This window comes from Euprymna scolopes, chromosome 28 (genome assembly GCF_053919585.1).
Source record: "Euprymna scolopes isolate OS-2025 chromosome 28, ASM5391958v1, whole genome shotgun sequence".
Lineage (NCBI taxonomy): Eukaryota > Metazoa > Mollusca > Cephalopoda > Sepiida > Sepiolidae > Euprymna > Euprymna scolopes.
The window spans coordinates 68,316,384-68,331,587 of NC_136509.1; the positions used below are offsets into that span (position 1 = coordinate 68,316,384).

At 33.3% G+C, this 15,204-nt stretch overlaps 1 protein-coding gene across 1 annotated transcript in view; it reads right to left on the reverse strand.

Annotated features, from left to right (window-relative positions):
• Window positions 1-7,497, reverse strand: part of LOC145249689 (zinc finger protein basonuclin-1-like) — a 305,499-nt gene extending 298,002 nt beyond the window's left edge. Inside the window, exons 1-2 of the mRNA XM_080111487.1 lie at window positions 6,839-7,497; window positions 3,598-3,663 (exon numbers count right to left, since the gene is read on the reverse strand). Of these exons, the coding sequence (XP_079967613.1) occupies window positions 3,598-3,612 (15 nt within the window). The 5' untranslated portion in view covers window positions 3,613-3,663; window positions 6,839-7,497. The remainder of the gene's footprint in view (window positions 1-3,597; window positions 3,664-6,838) is intronic.
• Between the last annotated feature and the right edge of the window lie 7,707 nt (window positions 7,498-15,204).

Here is a 15,204-nt window from a genome sequence, read left to right on the forward strand (position 1 = left end):
TACAGATCAGAAAACATTGGTACCGTCGATTCAAATTGAAAAGAAGGGAACCAATATCTGGTCTCCTATGTCGGAAGGCTGAAAAAAGTCCATCATAGGCAACCAAATATTGGTCACCTTTCTTTGAGTTTAAAACCGACGGTACCGATATTTTTCTGATCTTCTATAACACATTTATAAATAAATAAATAGATACATACAGATATACGTACATACATATAGAGAGAGAAAGAGCAAGAGAAAACATTTAATTCTGTATAAATAAATATAAACAAAGGTTATTGATTATCAGAAAGTAAAGTTCTATCTTGTTCTGCTTTAGTTTGTTTGTTTTTTGTTTTTGTTTTTTGATAAACTTTAACAACTTTTTTAGGAAAATAATTTGCCGCTTTTGTTTATTTGTTTTTATTTTTTGCAGAAACAAACAAAAACAAAAATAACTGTATCGATATTTTAATTTATTTATAACGATGAGAGAAAGCATCCATGCAATATTTACACTTTGTAGATACGGAAAAGGAACAAAAATTGATGGTCATATCTTTCATACCAAAGTTTTCTAAAGATTTTCTGAATGTCTAATCAAGAGGGAAATAGACAAAAATTGAAACGTTGGGAACGTTCGTATTTCATTCGACAGAAAAACACCAAAATAAATTAAATAAATAAAATAAGGAGTTTAGATGCCATGCTTGCAAACAGAGCATAAACAATGAAACTAAACTAAATATGAAACTCTCCAACAACATCTTGGAACAACTCTGTGACCACAAAAGTTTTATCAACGAAAACGAAACAAGTTTCTAAACCTAAGATAGGAAAATGTAAATAAAATATTGCTCGTGAGCCAGTTTATAAAAGAATTGTTTACATTTTTAAACACACACACACACACACATATATATATATATATATATATATATATATATATATATATATATATATATATATATATATATATAAACAAGTGATGTTTTTATTTGAAAATTTACCTTGGATATCTTCAGAAATCCAAACGCAGGTGTTACCATGTCATATGTCATTTGGAAATTGTCAGGCAAGAATTTTTTGCCAGGCCCAAACTTTCTTCCTATGATATTTCCGCTTGAAACCATGGTGACTTTCCTCCCATACACTATTATTAGTAATATTTTAAATATTGACGTTCAATATCTTTTCTTTTTTTTTACTTTTTGTGTTTGATAGCACGGTTATTTGATGCTCTTAAAAAAAAAAAATAATATGACACACTAACGTATGGGTCACTTATGAATGGATATAAGAATTTGTAAAAAAAAAAAAAAAAAAAAAAAAAAGGAAAAGTTGTGTTTAGCTTTCTTTATGAGTGTCTAATCCTTCTTGAATATTTTTTAGTCATCAAAATCATCTCCATTCAATCACGGTCGCTGTTGCCGCTGTTGCTGCAGTAAATGAATTACTTTTTTTTCTTCTCTCTTTCTCACTCTCTCTTTCCTTTTCTCTCTCATACGCACGTTCTGTTTTTCTCGGTGCTTGCGCTAAACTTGAAGAAGCACAGAGTCAGTCACGACATGCCTCTCTGTTCAAAAAGTTTCGTCTTCAGATCGCTTTTGTCATCTTGGGTCGAGTCTGAAGTGTGAGGCGGCGGCGGCGGCGGTGGTGGCGTGGGCGGCGGCGGCGGCAGTGTTCGGTCCATTCAAAACGCTCTCGTTTTCATCTTCCTCTTATTTCATAAAAGGTAGATATTGCCAAGTCCCATCACTATAATTAAACTACCGCCCGTGCCAAAAAAGCTGGCAACCAACTGTCATATCCTGTTATGGCGACTACTGTTTGGGGTCTGTTGCTCTTGAAAACGCACTTTGTGTCTGGCCTCGCAAACATGCATGATAGGATGCTGTAAGCGGGCACATGTCACAGGCAGCGGCTCGACATCGAGAAGGCACACACTGCTTCTGAGTGGTTGAGCAGCCACAAACTACAATAATTAGTGTGCTAGATCAATATCAATCAATAAGAGGGGGGTGGTTTCTCTCAATGGACAACAACGGGGGGGGGACTTTCCTATGACAGACAGAGAGCAGAGTGGAACAACCACCACACTCTCCCTGTGACAGGCCCTCAAGGGGGCAAGCCTAATTCATCTTAACAACTGCCGACACACTAGAAATTTTTAGAGCCCCCTCCCTTACACCTATCTCCTCCCTCTACCTAACACGCTTTTTCCATGTCCTCCTCCTTCTCCTCCTCCTGTTCTGGGTTGCAACCCCTCCCCCACAATTCCACTCATACTCCTCCCCCTTTTCAGTTGTGCACCTCCCCTCCCCCCAAGGAAGAGTGCAACCCTAACCTCAAGAATGGAGATGTTTGATGAGCCCACTACTAGGTCCACAAGTGACTCTGATTCTTCCAAGTAATCTGGTCCATATTTTCCTGCACTCTATCGGAATGACATCATAATCTTTTTGCTACTACTGGCGAAAGCTCCGAAGATACCGGACCAACTTCTACAGAGATGAGAGAATCAGTTCTTTATTTTCCTTTTTCTTTCTTTAACTCTTATCATTTTCTTCACGTTTCATTCATACAGAGTAATCAGGTCTCTCTATAAACAAGGCCCTCTCTACATTCAGTAATCAGCTGAACTAACAATAATTAGACTTATACCGAACAGAGGATAAGTACAAAACTGGCCAGAAAACAATTACGGACTAATTAATATCTATCACAACATATACAAACACATGCAAAAAGGTCTATCCGTTGATTACGCAAAGTTTTAAAAGCAAGAACTAACTCACTTAGAGTTATGAGAAATAATCTAATAGCATCCCATTTCACAGTTATATATATATATATATATATATATATATATATATATATATATATATATCCCACAAAGTGATGTTAGTAAGATACAAACTTATTTTTATTGCAAGACTATCAGAATAATATCATCATGATACAAACTACTTGCTCATTCGGCCTTTTACTACTGGCGAGAGATGCACGCATTTTACAGAACAACATCAATAATAGTGAAAGTAGAATTTCTTTTTAAGAATGAATACATGCAAATACATACATAATATCTATATGCATACATAATATATATATATATATATTCATATAATATATAAATATATATATATATAAATATAAATATATATATATAAATATAAATATATATATATATAAATATATATATATAAATATAAATATATATATATAAATATAAATATATATATATATAAATATATATATAAATATATATATATATATATAAATATAAATATATATATATATATATATATAAATATATATATAAATATATATATATATATATATAAATATAAATATATATATATATATATATATATATATATATATATATATGTTGGAATTTAAATCACCATTGTTTATTTATATTTTTGTATTCTGTATGCTCTGCTGTTAAATGTCATCGAACTTTTACATTGACAAATCCTGGTAAATTTTCTTTATATATATATATATATATATATATATATATATATATATATATATAAACATGCATATGCAAACATGAATACATACTACATAGGTATGAGAAAGAGAAGGGCAAAAAAGGTCTTTTACCTCAAGTGGCTTCATTGCTGGCTGGATATCGGCATGTCGAGGATTTCAGTCGCGATACTGGGGATCCTGGTGAAATGGATAGTAGACGAAAAACTATATTTAGCTCTGAAAACCTGCAGGCTACCATTTTTCTCTCTATATCAATTTATGAAAATTATACATTTTAGATGGACGAATTTTGAATTTGACATGATATTATGATATAGTTTTCTTTTTAAACTTTTATTTATTTATTTATTTATTTGCATATATCGCTATGCATACTAAAAGAACACCAAAAAAAGAAAAAAAAAAAGAAAAACAAAAAGAATCAGCCCTGAATATAATATGAAGAAAAAAAAAAAGAAAACAACACACAAAAAAAAAAGAAAACAACACACACAAAAAAGGAGGATAACTGAAAAAAGATTTAAATCGATATCCTTACAATGTGAAAGGACAAAACGGAGGGGGAGGAAGACGCGCGAGCGTGTGTGTGTGTGTGTGTGTGTGTGTGTGTGTGTGTGTGTGTGTGTGTGATGAAGATGAAGATGAAGAAGGGCAAAGTCACACGGGCGAAAGCAGAACGAGAATATTAATTTTGGAATGTGGCATGGCCACAGTTAGGAAAGCACATGGAACAGGGCGGATTGGGAGTACAGACGAAAAGAGAGATGATGACACACGCACCAGCATCATCATTGTTATCATCTTCATTCATTCAAATACAAATCCGTTCACAACATACCCGACACGATGTGGTGACAGAGTAAGGAAACACTTGGAAAACGGCACAACCAGGGGGGGGGGGAGAGAGCCTGGAGGATATTTACGTTAAATCCAAAAATTATGAAGAAACAAACAAAAAACAAATAGCAATTATTCATCGCAGAATATCCTAATTAATTGAAATGTTTTTGAATGGTTGATTAATTTCAAACAATTTATGATATATAAGATGTGTTAAGGTCATGGGACCTTGATTGGGATGTCAAAGTTGAGACAGATAAAAAAAAAAAACCCAAAAAACAAAAACAAAAAAAACCCCAGATATATATAGCAATATCATTCATATCAACGGGAAGGTAGGGAAAGGGGTGTTTTAAAAATTCCTACCGCGTCAGCCACAAGTTTTCCGTGGATCACAAACAGGAATATAAAAAAGGAAATCCTCATGAGATGCTGTCGCATATAATGTCCGGCTTATTAAAAGAAAATACCGAAGGACGACCAAGAATACAACGAAGAAGAGAGGGGAGTAAAAAAAATTCCTGCCTGGGTCAAAGCTGTCTGGGTCCCTACTGCGGTAGTGTCGTTGGTCGCCTCACAAGTGTGGTGGATCACTTGGCCCTCCAGCACCCGCCCGACCCCCACAACCCCGCCTCCGCCGCCAGCAACAGCAGCAGCCAGTCAGTAGTGGCATGGCCGCGGATCAATGATGCTGCACACACACACATATAAACTCTATCACATGTCGGAGTCAAAGTGATGTATATATTTATGTGTACATACATAGAGTGGCGCACACATGGGCCTGTTCTACTGGTTCCCCATCCTTTCTCCTGCTGTAGGACTCTTGTGATGATGATGATGCAGACAAATGTCACAGCTTACTAGTCGGCAGAGGCTGCAAGGACATGCCTATACACACTCATCGCTGTGGCCGTGATCGCTTATTTTCTTCTCCTCTTCTTTTATTTTTAATCGTATTCTTTTATTCTGGCTTTTTAGAAAAATCAATGGTCGGTACCAAACACTCAAAGACAAATGACACTTTTAATGCGATGTGGGGCTTTAGGATGATGATGACGATGATGATGATGATACTCATGCAGCTTCATTAAAATTCTCTTTTTCTTCTTTTTGTAAATCAATAATCATAGTATATAATCGTTGTTCGGCTTTCAGACAACTATCAAAGTGAAGTATCTGTTTTGCGTTCGCTTCACAGAAAGAGAAATTCTACTATCTGAAGACACTTTTATTTTTGTCCCATTCAACTTTTGATGGAGCTGGATTTTTCGCCATATTAAAAATTATGTTTTACTTTGCCCTCATGGGGAGGCTAGTAAATAAGAATTATACAATTGGAGTTTTGTGACATTCGCCGAATAATCATGACCAACGAATATTGTTTTGGAATTGTCGGGAGCAGTTGGATAACAAAAAGAAAGATAAGAGTTAATTTTATTTACTTTTTAGAGATTTATGTAAAGAGACAAATTAAAGGGTCGGCGGATGAAGAAACAACAAATTGAAAACAACAACAAAAAACATATTGAAAAACAAAAAAAAAAGATAAAGAAACTACAAAAAAAAAAAAAAAAAAAGAAAGGAAAGGGACAATGATGACATGCATGCACACACACGAACACACGAGAGGACCGGGAGGCTTGTTGCAGCAAAGTCAGTTAATGGCAGTAATAATAGTTTGGCGAGGGAGGAGGGCGGATGGCGGACCCTCTCTCGAGGAATGTGACGAGGTGAACAAAGTCAGAAAGGGAAATATTAGAATAAAAATGAGAGACTGACCTGACATGCAACGAAAGACGTAGTTGTGTGTGTGTATATATATATATATATATATATATATATATATATATATATATATATATATATATATATATATATATATATATATTGCAAAACAAGAAGATACTTAAGAAAACGAAACGGCCCGCAAGCTAAGAAGAGTCACAAGAAAGAGAGGATAGCCGAAAGAAGTTTAAGGTGAACATGACGATGGAAGAATGGACGCACAATGAGGAACAAGAAGTGACAGCAAAGAAATGACGCACACAGTAGAGAAATGCAGATTCCGTTAAGGGGGACAGAAAGGGGACAATTAAAAATTGGGGGTGGTGTGAAAAGGGTGGTGGTGGTGGTAGAGAAACAGAGAGGATGGGTTATGATTATGTTTCTGTATTACAGGGTCACCGGGGATTGGTGGGGGTCACATGGGCAAGGTGAATACACAAGCAAACGGGAATATTAACGATCTCTCTCTCTCTCTCTCTCTCTCTCTCTCTCTCTCCCGATGGCATTCTTTCACTCCCGTTTCTGATGATGCTGACGATCTAAATAGCTACGTTTATTAATGTTGTTGCACTCTTTCGAACTCAACATTAATTACTTTCGTCTCTTAACAATTTCTTCAAACAATCACACAACACAAACATACACAAGCGTTAGTATTATTACTACTACGACTATTATTATTAATAATCTAAATAAATAATAATATAAATAATAGATACATTACAGTCGGGTAATCTTGGGTAAAAATCCCTTTGAGTAGGTAGGTAATGTACTCAAACCAACATATTTAACATTCATTTGACATGGGCAGCTCTTAAGGTTTAACGATGTAGTCTTTTTTAAGTTTTTTTTTTCTTTTAAAATATCATACACTTGATAAAAATCGCATTTGTCGAATTCCAAGTATTTATTTATTTTTTTTTTTGTATTTGTTTTTGTTCGGGATGTCTCTGGGACCAAGATTGGTTAATATAAGAAAATGTAAAACTTTTTTTTTTTTTTTTTTTGCGGTGTACTGTAAAACTATTTGGTTTGTTTGTCTATGTGTCTATCGGGTCGAGTCGTTGGTTTGGTTTTTCTATTTTTTCATCTGCGTGTGTCGAGGACGTACACAATTGCATAGGGACACACGTCACGGATCGTTGTTGTTGTTGTTGTTATTGTTATTGCTAAGAATGTCCCTTGTTTTTTTTTTTTTTTTGTTGGTGTTTTTAGGGGCTAGATAAGAAGACAGAGAGAGAGACACACACAGAGAAAAGGGATAGATGGATGGATGGATGGATGAAGAAGATGCTGGTCTCTCTTTACAGAACTGTGGGTTTTTGCCTGTGTTCGTCGTTGTTTGTCGACGTCCTCTATCTGTCTGTCCGCTTTCTCTCTCTCTCACACACTCACTCTCTCGCTGCTCGTCCAACCGTCCTGCTAAGAGATGATGATCATCACCATCACAGACATCATTATCCTCTTCATCTTCATCATCGTCCCACCGTGTGCCGATGGGGTGGAGGGGGGGGGAAGCGGGCCACTGATGATGAGAATGATGAAGAAGGTGATGGAGAAAGTGATGGTGCTGGCGGTGGTGGTGGTGGTGATGATGATGTTTGAGTTGGGGTTGGGGGCAAGGCTTCCTTCCAGCAGGCGAAAAACACTGTCAACGTAGACACAGCAGTCGGCAATGTGCCCATAACGTCGGAGCCAGCAAAAACATTGGCACGGTCCAACGACCGACGAACGGCCGTTCCCATCGCACCCCTTTTTCCTTTACCTTTTTTCCTTTCTCTTTTTTGACTTTCTTTTATATGTGAGCCTAAAAAAATCAAAGAGGGGAGACAAGATTAAAAAAAAAAAAAAACTATGTGCTGTCTCATTTTTATTTATCCTTATTAGGTTGTGACCCCTATCACACCCCCTCCAAAATAGAAGACTCTAAAAATGTCAAAAGACACTTCCCGTTTTCTTTTTGTCACCGGATGCAGCAAACAGACCAAATAAAAGCAAACCTATAGGTTCCAACAATAATCGTTTTATTCGGAAAAAAGTTGAGTGCACAAAAGCCGGGATAAAACAATAAAAATGACAAAAATCATTGGAAGGCCTGTTTTGGTTGAGGTACAAATCAATAATGAGGTCAATCAATCACTAACAACGTTTTTTTTTTTTTTTTTTTTTTTTTTTTTTAAATAAATAAAAATAAAAAAATAATGAAATAATTAAAAAGATTAAATTATAAATAAAGAACAAAAGAAATTATTTGGTAACTTATTTTTCTTTTATTTATTTTCGCATTTACTCCAAGAATAAATAAACCATGGAAGGCAAGTCTTTCTAAAATGTCAAATATAATCAATGTGTCGCAGTAAACGGGCTGGTATTTCGGCGATGATGCGACAAATGGGCCGTTTTTGACAAAATGAGAATTTTTACGTTTCTAGCATCATTTTTTTTTTTTTTTAATTATTAAAGATAACACTTGACTCAAATAAGACATCAACTAGGTTAAAATTTGGAGAGGAAAAACAGTAAAATAAATTGCTGTGATTATATTTTTATCAAAACAAATGGGTCTCTCTCACTCAGCATCGTGCATTGCGACTGTCCTTTATCCGAAAAATAGATTGTCAATAGCAGTTCTAGTAGTTGATCATCAATTTTTGATTGTTTTAAAACGGTCGGTGATAGTTCTTCTCATTGCTCAAGAATTTTTGAAAAGAGGACAATTTTCTCTTCATCTTTCGTTTTTATCAATCTGAAATTTTGATTACAGCTAAGGAAAGCGAGCGTGCCTATATATTTATATACACCATAATAAGTATTAAGTACTTATCTCTAGTTAATTAAAAAAAAAAAAAAGAACAAAAGTGAATTAAAAATACCAACAATTATTTCAGGAATCTCTTGTGCGGTAAGGATCAAAAGAAGGGCATAAAATTTGCGTAAAAAATGGGCTTCCAAGTGTTTCAATTAGTTTTCGGTTAATTTCTGTAGTAGAAAAGCCTCGCGCCCTATGTATATGCAGATAGATAGATAGATAGATAGATAGATAGAACACACACACACATATATAAGCTGATAAAAGTCCCAATTATCTTGAATGATATAAATGTAATTTCTATCTTTCTCTCTCTCTCTCTCTCTCTCTCTCTCTCTCTCTCTCTAAATGATAAAGGTCCCAAGTAGTATCTTGAACGAGAGAGAGAGAGAGAGAGAGAGAGAGAGAGAGAGAGAGAGAGATTTAGGACCTTTATTATCATTACATACAGCTATTTATTTGCTTCCCCACGAGAGCAAAATGTAACACGAAGTCGTTTTTAATGTGGAGGAAATCCAGCTCCCCAAAAATAGGCACTATGGATGTAGGCAAAAATAAAAGTTGCCTTAGTATATAAGGGTTTCTTCTACATTGACTAAGGAAAAATTAACTTAAGTGGAGCATCAGAACTGATACTACACTGTGATCTCAGCCAGAAGAAAATTATTTCAAAATGATCATGTTCAATGTTTTAAGAGAGAGAGAGAGAGAGAGAGAGAGAGAGAGAGAGAGAGAGAGAGATTGTATTAGCAAAAATCTAAAGACTCCAAACCGCAAATTGATCAAATCAATCGTTGACATGTAAACCGGTCGAGTTATAGTTTTAAATACATTGCACCGCACAGTCATTGACCGATTAATTCAATTCGCGAAATTTGATGAAATCTATTCCAAAAGAAAGTATACATTCCCGTGTTTTACTGTATTAAAATTCCAAAATTTATTTTTAAGGAATTAAAAATAAATTTAGATTTTTTAAGAAAAAAAAAAATAGACAGAAAAAAAGCTGAGAACTACAAAAAGAAAAGAAACATTGAAAAATTAGCTAGAGCAAATGAGAAAGTACTGGTCAAATTCCATTTTATATATTTATACAACTTCCGTTGTGTATTCGCAAATAAACAGGTCTGAAATATTTATAAATAGGTTTAAAAATGATAGAAAAATATCCCCCGCCGCACAAATATCACATTAATATAAAATAACGTCTTAATCAACGGAGTTTAAAAAAAGAAGAAAGAAAAAAAGAAAAATGAAAAATTGAATAATTAAAAAAAAAAAAAAAGGAAAACGTATAAATCGGTATAGGAAAAAATGAAAAAAGAAAATTGCAAAAATAGATTTTCTTTCTTAATTCCTCGCTAGTTTTTGTGTAACGGTATATATATATATATATATATATATATATATATATATATATATATATATGTGTGTGGGGGAAGGTGTAATGACAAAAATATATATAAACGAAAAAATAATGCAGTTTAAATCCCTAGGGATACTAAGTCCTAAATAACGCAGATTTAGCATTTACATAAGCCGACTTACTGCTGGAAAATTAACAATTACAAAAGGGGGTTCAGCTATAGAAAAGTGAAACATCAGAGACCTTGACTTAAATTGTGAAATAGAAAACACGTGTGTGTGTGGACACACATTGCTCTTTATGATAAGTGGAAGGTAAAATCAATGAAAAAATCTTTGAACAGTCTACAAATTTTCAAAAAAAAAAAAAAAAAAAAAAAAAAAAAAAGAGGTAAGGATACGAGTAGTGAATGAAATGTGAGATTGTAGAGTCGGCGGACCCAGCAAAAGAAGAAAGAATCCCATTACTAATGTACCTTTCCCCTGCAGATTTTAAGACTCCTAACATTTTTTCAAAAGAAAGTAGGAACAAAAATTTAAACTCAACCTGAATGTCTTGGAGGACCTTCTTCGCGTCCCTAAAGTCATTAAAGGGGGTGACAGAATCTGGAAAGAAGAAGGAAGGGGAAGGGAATGGATACGAGGGGAAAGGAAACAGAACAACTCCAAAAGAAAGTCTTTCATATCCGGCAAAGGAGATTTTTTTTTTTTTTTTTTTTTTTTGATAAAAAAAGGTTTCTACTCTATCTACCTCCCCCCCCCCATCTCGTCTCACCGATTCCCATTCGGCACTTTAGAAAATCTGACTTTGTTTGACTTACTCTTCTGGAATTCCGGAAAATAAAACCCGAAAGTTCTTGTCTTAAAAAAAAAAAAAAAAGTTGGTGGTGGGAGTCTATCTAAAATTATTCCACATAATATTAACAATTTTTTCAACCGACTTTTATTTATTTATTTTTTTTAAATAATATTTATGAGACAATTTAGTAGTTTGGAGATAACTTTACTACTTAGATGATATAATGGTAAACATTTGGAAGAGTTAACAGAACACTCGGCTGTTAATATTCGTCATCCAAAAGAAAGAAATGGTTGGTTTTACCACATGTAGGTCGTCCGTTACCACATTTTGCCCTCGAGAGGAGCCAAATTGAAATTCTGAGAAAGATCGTTTTTTCATCTCATTTATATAAAAATAAGAAATTTAAGAAATAAAAATAAATATAACTTAAATCGGGCAGAGATAACAATTATACAGATTTTTCAAGAAGAAAACTATTGTTCAAATAGAAATAGGTAATAATTTTTTATTTTAAATATACTTATTAAAAGTATACAAAAAGAATCCATTTATATGTATCAAGTTTAGTTTATTTTTGTTTTTGTTCTTCTTTTTCTTTTTTAAGAATATTTGGATAGTTCCAGACAAAGTTTCTTATTACTTATGTCTGTAAATTATTTTGGGGTGCATTTGGCCAGAAAAAAAGACACCAGAAAAATATTTTCTTTGAAAAAGTTTCAAGTATCATGCTGCAAGAGTTTTAGATGGGGATGGAACTTGCATTATTTGTGTTGGTTGGTTATTTTTGTTTTACGGCATATCAACCGTTTTCGGGTTATTTAATGCCGAATCCAAAAATTTTGAAAAAAACTTTTTTTAATAGAATATATTTGTTGTTTTCACGTCGGTTTCTATTTAACTCATAGTTGGGACCCTAACAGGTACTACCACTCCGGGTCAGATTGGACCTGGGAGCAATGGTAATTAAAGGGTGGCTCCACACTCCCCAAAGCCCACAAGCTGGGGCCTCACCACTGGATATAGTTTAAGGTCATATCCAGGACCCCCATTGAGGGACTTTTACCCTCTGCAGGGGGGCAGTCGGCGTATTCTAATGCCCCACCGACAGGACCGCATTATTTGTGTTTGGGACTATTGTTGTCATCTTCTCACAACGTTTCGGCCTATGTAACCTCCGACCTTCATATGGATTCGTCACAGAGCGACTCTAAGTGACAGTCTTCAAATTTGAATGTTCTATATTTGCCACAACCGAAATTAAATATAAAATAAAAAATACTGAAGTCATGGTTGTGGTTGACAGAATAAAAACAATCTAACCCAATTGGATCAAATAAATTGAACTCCCATATAGATTCTTGAGTTTGACAAGACTCACCTGAAGATGATCGAAGGTTACATCGGCTGAAAGTTAATAAGAATAACATCCAAGATAGTAACAGTAATGAAAATAATATAGTTAAAATATGACAAAAAATGGACAATAAAGAGCAGCAAATCTCCAATTTATTAGGAAATCGACCAAAAAGTTAAACATAGTAAAAAAAGAAGAAAAATACAACATAATAGTGTAAAAATAAAAGTCCAAGTCGATATAGTGAATTAATAGGGACAGTAAAGTTTCTTTCTTCGATCAGAAGATAAGAAATCCTTCTAGACTGAGACAATTTTAATTTTTGTTTCCAATAAACAGTGACGGTTTTTTTTGGGGGGGGGAGGGGGCTAATCCTTCTTTCGGAAAAGGAGTTGTCTGTCAACCGATGAAACTATAAAAGTATTTTTTTTTTCCTATTCAGAATGCCCATTTTGGGGAGCTATATATATATAGATTTTTTTTTTTTTTCCATTAACAAAAAAATCTACCCTAAATTTCTTGCTTGCATTCACAGGAAGATAAAAAAAAAAATGAGGTTTCCCTACGGGGGCGGGGGGACAAAAATTGAATATTTAAAAATAATATATATTAATTAATCAAAATTCTTGAAATATGATTTTAAACCGGTGTTTTATAAAGTTTTGACGTAAAAAAAAAAAAAAAGTAATAATAAATAAAATATATTTGGACGACGAAAATTTTTTAAGACAAATAAAAACTGTCGACATTCCTTCATAAAAAAAAAAAATAATAATAATAATAACCATCTTCATCATTCCAATGACTGTTCTTCTTCCAAAAAGCAAGCAGTGGCGGTTTTTAAAATGTTGTCATTATTATATTGTCTGCTGCTGGCAAAGAACGGAACGAAGCAGCAAATGTAATTGCTATTATTATTGCGACTACTACTACAAGTTACAAAACCAGGAAGACGAGGAACAGAAGCGTGCCATTAATAAGAGGCACGGGCCATGCAGACGACATAAATATGGCAAACTCAAAAACACTCACTGAACACAAATAAATACAAACGCATAACATTTATAATGAAAACTTGAAGCATTCTCAGTGATTTTGTTTATCATACACACACTAGAAATAAATGAAACGACGCGATTTACTTGTCGCTGGGACGATGTCTCAACAACTCCCTGCCGCCATATTGTCCAAGGCTCTGTTGACAAATTACCATTGCGACACTGACCATTTTTAATTATTTATTATTAAGCGGTGAATTTAGTTCCAATTATATTAATTTTAATGCATTCACCACAAAATAATATTAATAATATACATAATTATTATAAAATTTTGCTCTATTTGATATAAATAATTTGAAAAAGAGAGAAAGTTTTCATAAAGTACCAACGTCCAGTTTACGGTAAAGAAAGAAAGCGTGAAATCACTGTCACAGATCGACATTCGTGTTATTAGTATTAATTTTTATTTTATATATATATATATATATATATATATATATATATATATATATATATATATATAAACCTTCAGACTACAGATTAACGAATTCGGTGAGATATTTTAATTCACTTCTACAAATATTTATGCATATAAGTATTTGTTATTGATATTTTTAGAACAAGACGTTCATTAATAAATCGGTTGCTAAGAAGAACAAAAACGCGGTCTGTTTTGTTTACATTCGCAACGTGTTTTCTCAACGTGTGTTTAGTATTTTCTTCTAACTTTCATGCTAAACTTTATTTCTTATATATTTAGTATGTTTCTTCTTTTGAGGTAATAGGAAAAAAATAGCATTTTTTTTATATTAAATAAATCTGACTTGAAAATATCATCAACGAAAATAATAAGCTTCCTTTTCCTTTGTATTATGCAAAAAAAAAAAAAAAAAAAAAAAAAAAAAACGCCCCTTATGCAGAATGTGAACTGTGCTGTTTTTTAGGTGGATTTTCAAGTTAAACTCAATTTTTATGCTATCTTTTATTTATTAAATTGTTAGATGAAAGTACAAAATAGTTCAAAAACTCCTTATATTAAGAATGGGTTTCTAAACAACGTTATTTCAGCACAGCCCGTATTCTGCATAAGTACCAAACGCTCTCTCTACTAGTTGCCCATTTTCCTTTCAATATGCATGTAGTTTTGTATGCTTTCGATAAAAATCGAAGATTTAGGAATCATCGTATTTTTAGATTATTCCATCATTATTACTATTCTCATCTTGCTTGTCACATTTGCGTTTCAGCCGATGTAACCTCAGTCTTTTTTCGGGTGCATCTTTTTTAACTTCTGATCAGACTCAGAACTTGTACGGAATTTCGAACCGAACTATTTATTTAATCCATAGGGGTAGATTATTCTTATTTTGTCAGCCAGTTATTATCAACCCTAATAAGGATTGAACGTTCAACCACCAAAAGACTCTCAACTAAAACCAATTGTTATGCCATTAGTCCATGTTGATAATTCTACTATGGATTTTTAAGCTCAACCTTGTAAAAATGTGCAGTATAACTAATATATATATATATAATATATATATATATATATATATATATATATATATATATATATGAGAGAGAGATGGGTGTGTATGTGGAAATATATTTTTTAAATTATATTTCATCATTTATTTATACCAAACCTTTGATTTATGCAGCTCAATGTAATTACAGAGCATATAACAAATGACAAATGTGTATATTCCAAATTTCATGATGTTGACCATCTTACAATTTATTCCTTTAAGTATATTGA